This window comes from Castanea sativa, chromosome 12, assembly GCF_040712315.1.
Source record: "Castanea sativa cultivar Marrone di Chiusa Pesio chromosome 12, ASM4071231v1".
NCBI lineage: Eukaryota > Viridiplantae > Streptophyta > Magnoliopsida > Fagales > Fagaceae > Castanea > Castanea sativa.
Genome location: NC_134024.1, coordinates 4,707,157 through 4,722,520, shown reverse-complemented (window position 1 = coordinate 4,722,520; position 15,364 = coordinate 4,707,157). Strand labels below are relative to the sequence as shown.

Sequence of the window (15,364 nt, the reverse complement as noted above, 5' to 3'; positions counted from 1 at the left end):
AATATTACCATGCTCTTGTTAAGCCACATTATCGGCAATATTGCCATTTTTTTATATTGATTTGTTCCTCTAAATTTTTTATAATATTAAATATATTAAACCGTCCAAGATATTATTAGGGAACAAAATTGTTCAAGATGAATTTGTATAGTCAATCAGTTGATATATTTAATGTTGCCACACTCCAATAGAGCCACATCATTGGTTACATCACTTTTTCTTTTCTTTTTTATTTGTTCTTCTAATTTTTTGATAATAATAAATATTTTAACTGTCCAAACTATTAGTAGGGAAAATAAAGTGTCCAAAATGAATGTGTAACATCAATCAGTTAATATATTTAATATATCAAAAAAATTAGAAGAATAAATCAATAAAAAATGGTGATGTGGCCAATGATTTGCAATTAGATCAACTAGTAAGTTACCCGTGCGATGCACGGATAATGTTGTAATATTTTATATAAAATGGTTTTGGAGAATGTTGTATAAATACTATAACATAATTATTATAGAACTTTATTTGTAATGAGTTTATTATTAAAAATAAAATAAAATAACCGTTGTAAATTTTACACATATCCATTATAAATAGTCAATTGCAATGATGAGAAATAAATAAAATTTTGGAGGAATATTATAGAATAAAAGTTGATATAGAATGTGTCTTTCTCTTTTTCTTAAATCTAAAAACAAATACACATACTAAACACTCACGGTCAATTACATCATTTACAAAAACCACAAATTCACAACGTCCAACCTTAACATCAAAATAGTAATTGCCGTATGTTGTCACCCAATATAAAATGAAAGCCCCCCTTTCCTTGGTTGTAGGCAACTCATACGGATTATGAATAAATGAAACAACAATGTTAGAGCTAGGTAGGTGCCATCGAAAGATTAAAGGTAAATGGCATCGTTTTTTGTCTGTGTATATTCGACATGAGATGGCTTAAAGGGTTATGGCTAGGTATATATAAAGGGGTAGAAGTGCAAGAGGTGAAAATTGTGAATTAAAATGCAAAGAAGTTTGTGTGTATGTGTGAGGGATAAAAAGTCTTGAAACATTGAACCAAATGATACAAATAATATTTATTTTTTAATTAGAAAAGTCTTAAAACATTGAACCAAAAAGTCAATAATTAATTTATTTTTATCTCGAGAATATTTTAATTTTCTTTGCATAGAATGCGCCACTTGGTAGAACCTTATTACTATTAGTCCTTACTTTTTCTTTTTTTCTTTTTTAAATACTAAAATAGTGGGTATGCTAAAATAGTGTGTGGTGTAAGCTTAGGCAATTAATAAGATATTAATGAGATAATAGTAAAATAAGTTAATGTGAACTTTTAGATGACAGTAAAAAAAATTAATGAAAGAGGTAATGAAAATGCTAAATGTAAAAGTAGAGCGCCACTTGGCAGAACCTCATGCACTCCCGCATGAGGTCTCTACTTTTATATATATATTGATTTGGTTAGTTTCGGTCCAATTCAGTACACTTCGGTCCAATTTGGTTCATTTAGGTACCCTTCGGTCCGTTTTGGTCCAATTTGGTAGATTTTGTCCATTTTAGTTCAATTCAGTCCGTCCAGTCCTCTTTGATCCATTTCAGTCATTTCGGTCCAATTCAACTCATTTGTTCCATTTCGGTGCACTTACTTAAGATTGGATTAAATACAAGTCTGGTCTGAGAGTACTTATTTATCAAAAACATAGATGGAAAAACATAATATTATTATTTTTAATTTTTTTTAATTTAATGATTTGTGGTATTATCTTTCTTTATATCCTTTTTTTTTTCCATTAGTTGATATTAGTATTTTATTTTTTGAGTAAATTACATAATTTTAGTGTTTTGATATGATATAATTTGAATTGGAGACTAATTCCTAAGTTAGATAGAAATTACTATAACTATGGTTCTTTTAAACTTTTAATGATTCACCTGAGCACATGAAAACTTTTTTTCTATTGACATGTGAAGCTCATTGAAATGTATAAATTATTCAACATACCATGGCAGAAATTCCTTTATAAATAAATTTATTGTCCTCTTCATTCTCTAATAAGAATGATCATATATATTTTCATACAAGCACTCAAAATATGATAAAACAATAATGCATGAAGCAAGCTCTTTAAGTTGATAACTCTGTTGTGTGGTTATAAGAAGCACCAAACTTTTCACTAAACTGTTTACAATAAGACTGGTAGAGTTTCTAAAACGTAGAAGGTTCTCCTGTTTAGAACTCTAGAACAAAATGATAAAAGTGGTAATGAAAACAAGGGGGAGTATACTGAATGTAAAGCTAAAATAATATGCTAGAAAGGGGGAATAATATACTAAATGAAAAGCTTTATAATAAAAATAATATACTAAAAAGGGGAGTAATATACTAAATGAAAAGCTTTATAATATTGAGCATAATACTTACAACTAGTTTACTATTGGCTGACTAAAACCATGAATACAAATCAATGGAAGCTTGAACACATATTTAAACTATTTACAAAAAAGACTCTGTAGAGTTTCTAAAACCTAGAAGATTCTCTTGTTTAGAACTCTGGAAGATTAATGATAAAACTGTAAAAGAAAAACCAAATGCCTTCAGAATGGGATTGGGCTTCTAATTTATAGAAACTAGGGAAGTATTGAATCCTTTGAAGATCCTGCAAATTTCAGGAGTAAATTGTTTTTACTAGAGTGAAATGCATCGAAAGTAAATCTGCTTTTATTGTTGGAGCATAAAACAAATCTGCTTTATTAGGATACTGTTTATTAGTTTTGTCTTCTTGTGTCAGCAGAGATACTGTTTACTGGTTTTGTCTTCTTGTGGCGATAGTGAATAATGTTCTAATACCAATGTGACTAGTCCTATAACCTCTAAACGTTGGTTGGTGTAGTTGTTTTGTTCTATGACTTTTCTTACTTCCTTTTCCTCTTCAGTAAGAAGCTTTAAGGGTGAGGCAACTACTCAACTACCTTGGTGTTTAATTATAATGGTTTCCAAGGGTGGATGACTGGATTGGGCTACCGACCTATTTTCTTCAGTCCAATTGGTTTTTGTGAGGACACAACACTTGTGCCACTCAAAATGGTTTTCTACGTAATCGAAGAAGGATCCTTCTCCATGAATCTCAATAAAATGGAGAGAATCCGGATCCTAATTTGTTTATAGTAAAAAGATGGTGATCTCCAAAACCCTATTTTTGTAACCATTGAATTATAAAAATAATCTCTCTAAAAAAAAGAATTATAAAAAAATAATAATAGTAATCCTAGAGCCTGGACATCTCCATTAAAACTAAGAAAAGCATTAATTGAGCTACAAGGTTATTTCAGAATAAATACATCAAATGCGAGTAGTTTATTAATCGAACTACATGTCAACAAATAAAATAGGTTTTTGTTGGAATTCGTTTAGTTGAAAAATTATGCAAGTCGTTGGAAGTTTCAGCAAGCTCCAACTCAAGCATTCCCTCACAACTCACAAGTTAACCATCACCGGAACTCAATCTCATTATCCGAGAGATTGGACTGGACACTACTTAATCTTGACATTATCAATATAAGCCTTCACAGCTCAATATAATCGATGTATTTTCTCGCCTTCAATTACAGTTGATGGACTTGGTACGTTATTAATGGGACAACCTCATTTTTTACCCGAGCCATACATCTCATCATGAAACTGGTGACCACAAATGGAAAAAGTTCTCACGGAAAGCTTCTAAAGTTTGGATCTTAGCTGCTTTAAGGGATATTTTAACTGAAAGAGGATATGAATATGTTGTGTTTTGGTCGAGTAAGGAGCCATGAAGGTTCAGATTCTTTTAAACCACACGCCCAAAAATGAAAACTATTCATATATCATCCCAAAAAGAGCTCTTTTTAACACACATCATTATTGAAATGGGGCACAGAAGGATTGAAATTTAACAATTGAGATTTGAGACTATGGAATCTCGTTTTATTCTAATACCAAAAAAAAAAATTTTAAAATTATATTTTAACTAAAAAAGTAGACATAATAATATGCCGGGCTATCCTCAGGTATGGCAATGTTGTAGTATGAAATATCCTTTGATCCTAAACTACTTCAATTCTACATATGTTAATCTAACGATTTACATTGTTCATAGCCAACGAAATAATATTTCATGCAGACAAGAATACTCATGTGACCTTCCAATCCAAATGTAATTACTCCTTTCCTTTTCTTTTTTTTGTTGAATAAATGTAATTACATTTGGTTTCTCATTTCCCATATCTTAGAATATAATCACAAGCAGCAACTACTTCTAAAGTTGCTTAAGATATTTACTTATAAAGTTGCTTGAGACATTTTGGAGTTTTCCCTGTGCAAATCATTCCTTAGCACAAGATATTTACTTACTAGCAGCAATCTGACCATCAAGGATCACCAGATTACCTCCTTTTTCCTGCAAACTAAATGGAAACAAACTATTCTGCACATTATAATTTTTGGTTACCTCCAGGCACCTACAAACAGGCAAGTTTAATGTTTGCAAAAAGGTCTCGCATCCCAGCCCACTGAAGTAGATTTTCATGAATGTGGCAACAACATTTCGGATAAAGAATCACTCTGCAAACACAAAGTAAATTACCTATACCTGTCTGATCCTGATAACTCCAAAACTAACCTCAACTCTGTAAAACAAGTAACAAATTTCACATAAGAATAAAATACAGTGATTGCTGTCCCTCTTATTTCTATAGCACCTTAATAATTGCCCATTCACGGCATACTGGATGCACCTTGTTATCATTTGAATCAAAAACTATAGCGAGGGCAGGGGACGGATGGGAGAATAGACTGAGTCTTCCTACCTTAAAGATCATTGTAGAAAGGATGAAACGCTGCATAGGATTGTATGAAGCCATATCTGGATGGCCCATAAGTGTTGCCTTAAAGGCATGATTAAGTCATCCAATATTTTCCAAACTGATAGAGTACTTTGAGGTCAAACATATGGTAATATAAGCAGAATTTGCAAACAAACCGGTTTAACTCAACCTAAGAACCATAAAATAAGGGGGAAGAGAATCTGAGAAGGAAATATCAATCCATGAGGTTGTGTTGATAGAAATAAGGTCTAATTGTTACCTCAAAAATGAGAAAAAACCGCATCATCTCTCTGAGCAGCAATGTCAATCATGCATATAACTTTGTGTCTGACCATTAAAAATACTCTGAACAAATTAAATAGCCCGATATGACTCCCAAAAGATAAGAGGCTCTGAAAACAATGTTTCAGAGACGATGCATAAAAAAGAATTCCACCAAAGCCTAAATTAGATTTAAAAGAGTTACAACAATGAAGTTGTACCTACCTCAACCCTTTTCTCCATTAATAATATTGATGAAAGGGAGATGGTATAGTCTCAACAAAGCTGTGAGATAGGAAAAAAAAGTTTCACCCATGATGAAAAAATAACTCAGGACTCCAAACACATGTTCATAAAAGTTTCCAGGATAAAAATCTACCTCAAACACATGTTCAGACATCTATCGAAACAATCCACTAATATGGGCGAACTGGACTTCTAGGTGCCCTTCAGTGACCATGTCTAATAGGGGAGCGTGACCTGCTTCGATCACGGTACCTATCCCTGCCACCTTCTCTTCCGTTCCTCAACCTCCAATCCACTCCTCTCCCTCCATCCCGACTACCTCGAGCATTCCAGTCTCTAGACCTATCACGTTCTCGGTGTCTATCCCTCTCTCTGTCTCTATCACGATCATGATACCTGTCCCTGTCCCTGTCCCTGTCACCAGAATCACTTCTCCTCCTCCTTTCAGATTCCTTCTCTCTTTGCTTCTTCCGTTCTTCTGCTTCTTTCTCCTTGGCTAATCTTTCCTCTTCCCTAGCCTTCTCTCTAGCTTCCTGCATCATGATAATCCACGTTCTTTATTGACCAAAAAAAGAATAAATATATTTCATCCTTAAACTTGTTTCTGAAGGGAGACTCACCTTGTACTGTGCTATGAAATCCCGGACCATGCCATAACCAATGTGCTGCTTCCCTGTGACATGAGACTGGGTCCTCTCAGCAGCATCATTTGCTACAAGAAAAGAACCGCATATCTCACACAGAGCCATCTTTTTCTCCTGTGCTAGCATTAACACTTTATCAGTCTGGGGTTGTTGAGTCAAGGCTGTCTTCTCAACATTAAGCAACTCCACCTAAAAGAAAGATAACCAAAACGTTTGACATTAATAACTAGAAACCTCAATGTGATACAGCTTGAAATTCGCATGGGAAGTTCACTCCCCCTCCCCCCTCTCTCCCCCTTTATTTGTTTGGTCAATACTCGTAATTCAATCAAGAGATTATTAGTTGTGGCTTCAACGCACAACAAAAACACTTAGGGCATTACTAACAGAACCTTTCTCATGAGTGCTTCAGCTTCATCCACCTTCCCAGCTTCACCAAGGGTCTCCACTTGTTCCAGCAGATTCTTTATTTTTTCTTCCACTACAGATAACTGTTCAGATTTTTCGGCTGATAGTGGAGGTGGTGGAGTGGGTTCCACCTCCTGAGCAAGGCGCTCTCGCCCACGCCTAACTCTTCTATCCAAGTCCGTCACCTGCTACAGAACACGCAACATGATTAAGAAATACATAGACAACTGGAAATATTGGAGGATTGGGGGGGTGGTGAAGTAAATTTGTAACCCACCAATTTTTCACAAAACTGAGAAAGCTCAGCTTCAAATCTTGGCACGTACTTGTCATGTCTTGGAGACTGCTCAAAACTAAAGCCAACAAAATAGAATTCAACCATTAAAATCCAAGAAAAAAATAATATAACGAACTATCATATTAGCACAAGGGGAGGAAAAAATCTGATGCAAGTTGTGAGCTAGAAACAATGCCCAAATACCCATCAAATTCTCCTATAAAAACAATTATAATATGTAAGGTGGGCATTAACCAGACATTAAACATCACTGTGAAATTTACACAAATGTATATGGTAAAGACTACCAACACCTGCTGCACCGAAAAGTCTTGAGTTTTCTAAATGCTAACAGACATGCAAGACACCAAATTGATGGATGAAGAACAGCACATAGACCAAGGAATTGAGACACCAAGCTAATTGCATATTTAATAAAACCCCTTGCATAACCCCTAAAACCCATAAGAAATATGCATATGCAACTCCTGGATATTTTCACCCCAACCTCCATTCTACTACATATTGTCACTCAGAACTGTAAGTACAAGGCTGTAATATGACATGAGATATTAAAACAAACCTCATCTCACAATGCTAATCAGAATCAATTCTATAAACCTTAATTTTGATAGTATACATTAAAAAATAAAAATAAAAGATAAATTTTCTTCATGAACGAGAAATTTAGGTGGATCTTGAGGAGTTAATATGTAAAAACACCTTAACACGTTTCTTTATAGAAGCTGGTCATGTATTTTGATAAGTAGTACGCTTCATTCAATATTAACGAAAAATCAAATAAAACAGGGGCACACAGGCAGTGTGCTAAAAGGCAACAAAGAAAAGAAACTAAACACGAATGAAAGTACAAATTGTCATGTATTACTAACAAGGGGCTTTCTTACAAAACAAATTTTGGCTAAATAACTAGGGTAGTAGTTTTTTTTTTTTTTTTTTTTGATAAGTTGGAGAGTAGTAACACTATCAGTTCCCAGAACTGCAACTTTCAGTGCTTTTATGGTAATTTACAGCAAACATTAGGATACACTATCAGTTCATGCTATAAAGATAAGTAGCATCACTATGACAATGCAAAATATCCATTTTGCTAATATTAAAGCATCAAACATTTTCTGCCAATCTGGTGTAATTTTCCATTGACTAAAATTTTCAATCACACCAATCACCAGAAAATGCAGATAACATTTTCCCTGGAGAATATTTTATTCTAAAATGAACACGCCTTGGCATACATTTGTATTCATGAGTATATAGAACAATTATGTTACTTTGGCAAAACCAATAAGAAAAAGCAATGATTATGAAATTTTATATACCAATTATCAAGTCCAAATTTCACACAAAAAAGGAAATTATATTTAACAACAAGGCAATATCAATATGTTATGCAAAAGTAATAATAATGGCAGAATCACCCTTTCTATCCCAATTTATATAAAAAGTCTAAGGACATCAATGCATCAACTATTGTCATACACATATACATTATACACAGTTAGGACAAGGTTGAGAAGATAAGTTTATAAAGTGCTGAAGTATAGGAGGAGGAGGAGGAGGAGCACTCACACAAGAGGAACTTGGCACTAGGACATAACATGCCACCAACTAATTTAAGCTAAATTGTCACCATTTAGATATAACAATATTATCTCTCCAAGCCATCTTTTTTATTATAAAAAAACACATTTGCTATTCACAAGCCAAATTAAAATCACAATATATATGCCACTCACAAACCATTTTTTTTAATTGGTAAGTTATACATGCACCCAATGAGTCTTGAACCTACGACTTCACCATCCACCTAGCACTTGCAAGGGGAAGAGGTACCAATTAAGCTAGAGGACATTGGCATCTGCTATTCACAAACCTTATGAATGAAAAGCAGTCAAATATTTGTGTTTAGTGTATAAGTCCACACTTAGACAAAAGGCTCTGCACTCAACTTCCAAGATGCCTCATGCATCACGGAAACTCCCAACAAAAAGATTTACAACATAATCCAAGTAAAAAACCCATTAAATTAACTCATTGATTTAGAAGAATAAGTTATTCTCCTCTTTGTGCACTGATCTGATCATAATGCTAAGATCGGTTACCTCAAAAAGGAAAAACCAGCAACAGCTTAGGATACCAAGTTAGGCATATCTATGTTCCATCCTACAGTACACATAAGAAGCAGCAAACTTAATCATATAAATACAATATCAAGAACATTCTTTTCACAGAAACCGATCATTCTGACCAAGATTATAACTTTAAGAGCTTAGGAAGCTCATTGTTACAATATATAACCAAATGTTTCACAAATTAAAGAGAATACAACTGACAATCATACAAGCATAGTGCTTTCCTATTGCATGAGTTGCAAACCCATACAACATAAACCCAGTAAGAATCCTAGAGAAATACAACACATAAAAAAAAATATATTCATAAAACAATTGCACAACTATTCATCCAAATCAATCACCTTTCTTTCAACTTCTGATCATGTATTCTAGGGCATGGTCCTGATCCAAGAGAACAAAAAACAATGATTAGTCAAACCTCACACTCACCAAACATCAAAACAAATGCTCCATTTGGTTGCTGATAACTTTAAGTAAAAGAAAATAATCAAAATTTTGTCTAAAATTTTTTACCTAGATCTGGTAGCTAAGTAATCGAAAACCTTTATACAACTCAGCCAATCAAAACACATTGACCAAAACAGCATAGACACTAATACCATACACTTTCAAAAGTTTCAAATTAGACCCTGAGGTTTAAAGGTCCTACAAAATAAATTCTATATCTCTTTTTCAAATCAAAACATAGACTTTTAAGATTGTATCAATTTAAACCACTAGTCGAACTTGAAAAGCACAGGGTTTGCTTTAAAATAACATGATTTTTAAAGTTCATTGTTCGATTTTGGAACAAGCGAAACCATCAAGTTTAATTTGTAACAGTCTTAAACTTCAATGTTCAATTTGTAACTTATGAAATTATATTGATATATATTTTTCCCCAAAAGATTCTAGTTACACTTCATGTTAATTTTAAGTTTTAACTAATTAGCAATAAAAGCAATCAAAACTGATTTAACTTAACTACCTTAATATGTCTGATAGACTATAAATTTAATCTTTTTTTTCTCTTCTTTTCTTTTCCTATGTTTTCTCAGCAACCAAACAGAACCTCAAAACTAATAAAAATGATAAATTTCAGCTCACCCAGATCGCTCCTCGTATTGACGAAGAGATCATGCGGACAAAACCGAACCATATAGAAAGCACAAACCTCCTTATCGTCCCAAGTAATTTCCTTGTACCCTTTTCTCTCTTCCTCCGTCAAATTCCGAGCTAAAAACAAAATAAAAAATTTCACCAAATTTGAATCAGAATCGATTAGACTAAGCATTAGAAACCCTAAATTGGAATAATTACTTGAAAATTTTGGGGGGATGGAAGTGGAAATTAGGGTTTAATGGGAAGAGTACCTGCGCCCATAAGCTCGTCTAGCAGAGCTCGTTGAGCGTCCATGGCTAAGAGAGATATCTAAAGTGAGAGATTTTGATGTGAATTGCAATTTAGGGTTTTCTTGAGATATTGGGGATTTTGTGATGTTTAGGTTTTGGGGGTTGGTTTGTTAGGTTTGGTGTTTGTGTGTGAGAGAGAGAGAGGGAGAGTAGTAGTATTTGAGGGACAAAAGAAAAGTGAGCTGTGTGTGAACGGTGAAGTGTGAATGATTTGTGGTTTTTGGCTTTAAGAGAAGGTTAAGAATTTTCAATTTTCACACACTTTTGCAAGAAAGTTCCAATCCAACTAGGCAAGGTTGTTTATATTTTTTTTTTTTTTTATTTGTGGGAGCAAGGCTGTTTTTATGTTTTATTCTTTCATAACTTTTGATGGTTTGAACCTTTTTTTTTTTTTTTTAATAGTTGGGGGGTGAATTTGGATTGTAAATGAATTAAATTGTTCATAGAGGACTTAATAAAAAGTTTATCAATGTTTGGTTGTAAACAAGCCGAAAATTGTGCGTTTATTTTAGCTTCTTTTATAAAGAGCCTAAGAAACTCAATTGTTGATGAATGGGCTTGTGAAAAATAGATTTTTATAAAGAACAAGTTGAGCCTAAGTTCTTTTATGTGCTTGTTAATAAACTTGATATGGGTTTGAAAAATAAACTCATATATTTATAAGTCTTTAATTAATTAAGAGCTAAGACCATTTGTCCAAATCAAATGAACTTGATAATATGTTTTGATACAGGTTGAATAGTGTACTTGTGTTGAATCTCTAACTCAAGAGTTTGATATTGAGCACGAGCTCGGCTTTACTAATGAATCAAACCGAGCTAAAGCTTTTTGACCTTTTTTATGAACAAAAAAGGGTCTCACGAATGTGAACATTGACCCCGCCCGCTTGAACCCATAGAACGCTGTTGATGCTCATTTTGGGAAAGCCCAGCAACAGGAAGAAGCCCAATTTCATAGGCAAGAAGAAAGTTAATGGATTGAGAGAAAAGAAACTCATTAAGCCCGAATGGCAGGAATGATGGGTTTTAGGCCCATAAAGTAAACGAATGGGCCTTGAAAAAGCAAAGGGGCCAACGGGATCCCAAAGGAAGAAGTAGTAAACCTATGAAAATTATGTGATGTAGAAAAATAAGAATGGGCCACAGCAGGCCCAATGTAATGAAACAAGAAAGTAAGGGGTTTGTGGAAAGCCCATAAACTCCAAAGATTGAGAATATAGTAATTGGGCTAAGGGAGCCCAAAAGGAGTAAAAGCCCATGAGAATTTAGAATTGGAAATGGGCTAAGGACGCCTAAAAAGGGAAAATGGGCCGAGGATGCCCAATAAGGAAGAAATGGGCCAAAGGAACCCATAAGTAATGTAATGGGCACAGGAAGCTCAAAGTAGCATAAGTATGAATCTAATAATCATACGGGATCATTGAAACTAATTGGGAGAAGAACATGCAAAAGGCTCAGAGGCCCAGCGAGCATGGGTCAAGTAACACCACGGCCAGAGTGGCATGGCAAGAATGGCAACGAGATTACGGAAGGCATAAAGAATGGGCTCAAGAAAGGAAAACCCATGATCGAGCAAGGCCCAGCCCTTGAAAGGAATAAACTAATAAATAGTGGAAAATTAGAAGACATTTTACGCCATAAAAGGTCAAAGATGAGCAGCAGAATGCACAGATAAACCTCCAAACCGCGGCAAACACATAGGCAACAGACAAGCTTTTGACACACACGGAAGTGGAGCACGTGCAAGGTCCAGGCACTATCAACCTGTATCCAGCCAATACAGGGGTGGTAGGTCATGGGTCAAAGGTAAAAGAGGATATGGTCTGGCGATGGGAAGAAGGGAAAACCTATTATGGGGTTCTTGCTCAAACTCTTTTGGGAGAAATGTCCTACTGAGATGATATATCACCCAAAAGAGGGAAAATGAGCTAGGACCACTAGGTGCATGCCATGAAGGATAGCAAGAAAGAATACCCACACCGTGGAGAGTTAGAATGCACGATGAGTAAGCAAACAAGATAGTCTTCTTTGTCTGGTAATGGGGAATGGCACGACCAGCACAAGTAAGTGGTGGTGGCTAGATAGCTAATAGACTAGTGGATGGTCGGGAAGGACACCTAAATCCAGACAAAAGTAGTTAAAGGCTAAAATGGTAAAAAAACCAGTCACGGCAGGCAGTATATATAGAGCTCTTGCCATGTACAGAAGGGGTAATCAGAATGACAACAGTAACCACCATCATACTACACATGTGAACATTAAGAAAGAAAGAAAAGAAAGGGGAGGAATTAAAAGTAGCAAAAAGCAGAGAGAAAGAAGTAGAAGATTAGGAAGAGAAAGAGAGATTGTAGAATGGCAGTCATGCATCAATAAACTTTTAGCCTTCTCTCCCTTTAAAAGCTGAAAAAAGCCTACCCTCTGCTGAAGATAAAATATTTGCTTGGGCATAAACTATTTAGGCCCGTTCCCTCAAAGTGAATAATTTCTACAGCAAGATCTTCCTGAGAAGTTGTTCACATTGAGGAGATGGTTCCCTCCTTGGTCTCAATCCCGTAACATGATTTAATATGGCAGACTAATCTTTTTTTTCCTTTGATTTAATCACCATTATTATTCCCCTCTTTATTTCTGCCATTCCTCTTGCGACAAGTTTCCTGTTGTTGTATTCCCCATTTCAATTAGAGATTCTTTATTTGCCTTGTCTAACAGCAAACGCATGTCTTGTACTATTTATCATTACATTATGCCTGTCATAGCGTTGTTGTAGTGGCAACGCCTGCCATGGACATGTGATCGAAGTTTTTGCCAAATAGAAAGGGGCATAGTTTGTGCACAAACTGGACCAAGGTGAGTTATGATTGGACCGGACCGGACCTGACTCTCCTACCCAGAATACTTGGGCCTTAGTGCAACAAGAGGCAGCCCAGCCCAACATTTCAAAAAGGCCCACCACAAACGCATGGCGTGGGGCACCTCTAGGTGCGTTGGGGATATCCACGTCGTAGCACAGCATTTTTGCAAAGTGCATAACTCAAACCAAGCAACTCCTGGACCTGCAAGTATGACCTAGTCTAGGAGTCCTATCAATGCACCACACCCTTAGAAGGCAAACTTTTTGACAAGCTCAATAAAAGCCTATTCATGTCTAGTTATACACAAGCTAAAAATTGAGCATTTATTTTAGCTTCTTTAATAAAGAGTCTAAGAACAACAATTGTTCATGAATGGGCTAGTGAACAATAGAGTTTTATAAAGAACAAGCTAAGCATAGATTCATATATAGGCTCGCTAATAAGCTTGATATAGGCTTGAAAAATAAACTCATATATCTTACTGAACTTTTAATTAATTGGAAATTAAGAACATTCTTCAAAATCAAATGAATATGATAAAATGCTTAATACGTGCTAGATAATGTACTTATGTTGAATCGCTAGCTTTAGAGTTTGATATTTAGCACGAGCTCTGCTTAACTAATGAATCAAACCAAGCTTAAGCTTTTTGACAAACTTGAGCTTGAACTTTTTTTGTAGTTTTGGTTTGAGTTCAAGCCAAGTTTGAACAATTTACTTTTATTGTCGAAAGCTTAAACATTTAACACTTGAAAAAATTCGGCTTGTTTATAACCCTACTTGGACGTTTAGATTGGAAACACTATGACAGTTGATTTACAAAGTTCTTGGCTTGTTAGTGGAACACTTCCTATGAGATCGTTTATTCAAGGCAAATTATATTTGCCTTAGATCTTAAAATTTGGGGTTAAATTCAATTTTGATCGTCTAATTTTAGAAATTCATATTTGGTCTCTCAAAATTGAGGTCAATTAGATTTTGGTCCCTTAACTATGGGTTTGTTAGATTTTGGTCCCATGAATGTTGGGTTGGTTTGATTTTGGTTCTTTTAAGTTTTTATTCCCATAAAATTGATTCTTAAAAAATAGGATTGCCTCAACATCCATTAGTGCCCCCCCCCCCTCCCAAAAAAAAAAGATGGAGGGAATTTAAAAAAAAAATCTTGGATGAAAAATATAATTCACCCTGTTATCTGCCACAGTGTCTCCAAGTTTGAGTGATACCTTGGTCCTTGGAGCCAGCTTCAAATCCCATTATAGAGCATGTCCCCCTACTTTGAGATTTATTATTATTGTTATTAGAAGGCAAACCCTTTTTTCGTTGTAACAACTAACAAGTAACAACTAAAAGTCTAAAAGCATAGGGTAGTTTGGTAAAGTTTTTAAGAGCTGCTGTAAAAAAAAGAAATAATATGTACATAATATTTTTACAACAAATCTTAAGTGGTAGATTGTTACGTTGTTATTATTAGGTTAAAAAAGTAATTTTAGTGCTAAATTCAAATTTGAAGCAATAATAACTAACTACCTATAATTTGTTGTAAAAATATTGTGAACGTAGTACTTCTCCTGTAAAAATCTCTATCCCAAAAAAAAAAATCTATGTTTGAGTTTGAAATGGGAAACAAAAACTGTTTTAATTAGTTCAAAGAGCATTGTAGCATTTTATAAAAGTTTTATTCTATTTTCTTAATTCAAATTTCTTTCTCTCTCTCTAAAAAAAATTTATTATGAATATTTTAATTAGCTGTATAAAGAATTAAAAAAAAGGATATATGGTTTATTTGAAAATTGGGTAGTTTAAATAGGGGAAATAATTGCTATCAACTTTCAATTTTGGTTAAAGTTTGTACAAGTAGGAAAAAAATAAAAAACTCAATTACTTTAGTTAAAGTTTGCATAACCAGATGTTAAGGGGCTGTTTGGTAGGGTAGTTTAAACAACACTTGTTAGTTTTTAAACAACATTACACGTATTTTCACACACTTTTTCACTCACACGTATTTCTAAAAAATACAAACAACATTATTAAAACAACTTTACCAAACGACCCCTAATACTCTTAACAATAATAAACCAATTATGTTTCCGAGGGAAAAAAGTAATTTATTTTTTGGGAAGTACTAACGAATGCCCTTAGGGCATTGTTTAATAATCTATTTAAAGAAAATTTTTATGGGGAAAGAAAGAAAAGCAATTAATGTTTTGATAGCTTTTTTTATTTCCTATAAAAGTGATGTCAAAACTTTCCTAAAA

The 15,364-nt window shown here is 34.3% G+C and overlaps 1 protein-coding gene across 4 annotated transcripts; it reads right to left on the bottom strand.

The window, feature by feature from the left end:
* Positions 1–4,171: 4,171 nt before the first annotated feature.
* On the bottom strand, positions 4,172–10,466 carry LOC142619364 (uncharacterized). 4 transcript variants are annotated; one of them, XR_012841484.1, is made up of 9 exons: positions 10,220–10,458; positions 9,954–10,082; positions 9,209–9,248; positions 6,712–6,787; positions 6,419–6,622; positions 6,003–6,215; positions 5,516–5,915; positions 5,362–5,421; positions 4,172–5,267 (listed from the first exon to the last, which is right to left on the bottom strand). XR_012841484.1 is itself a non-coding variant. In XM_075792449.1 (7 exons), exons 1-7 carry the CDS (start codon positions 10,260–10,262, stop codon positions 5,586–5,588), a joined length of 1,032 nt encoding a protein of 343 aa, XP_075648564.1. In that variant the 5' UTR covers positions 10,263–10,466; the 3' UTR covers positions 5,298–5,585. The 4 variants fall into 4 exon arrangements, 2 of the variants coding, with proteins under 2 accessions (XP_075648564.1, XP_075648563.1); XR_012841485.1 differs by having other exon boundaries at positions 4,172–5,220; XM_075792449.1 differs by lacking the exon at positions 4,172–5,267 and having other exon boundaries at positions 5,298–5,915; positions 6,419–6,619; positions 10,220–10,466.
* Between the last annotated feature and the right edge of the window lie 4,898 nt (positions 10,467–15,364).

Bases quoted from the DNA above. Each gene is read 5' to 3' on its own strand.
- LOC142619364 (XM_075792448.1), bottom strand. From the start codon at position 10,262: ATGGACGCTCAACGAGCTCTGCTAGACGAGCTTATGGGCGCAG. The intron at 9,249-9,953 runs GTGAGCTGAAAT...CTCTTGGATCAG, and splicing joins CAATACGAGGAGCGATCTGG to GACCATGCCCTAGAATACAT. The intron at 6,788-9,208 runs GTGATTGATTTG...TGTTGGCTTTAG, and splicing joins GATCAGAAGTTGAAAGAAAG to TTTTGAGCAGTCTCCAAGAC.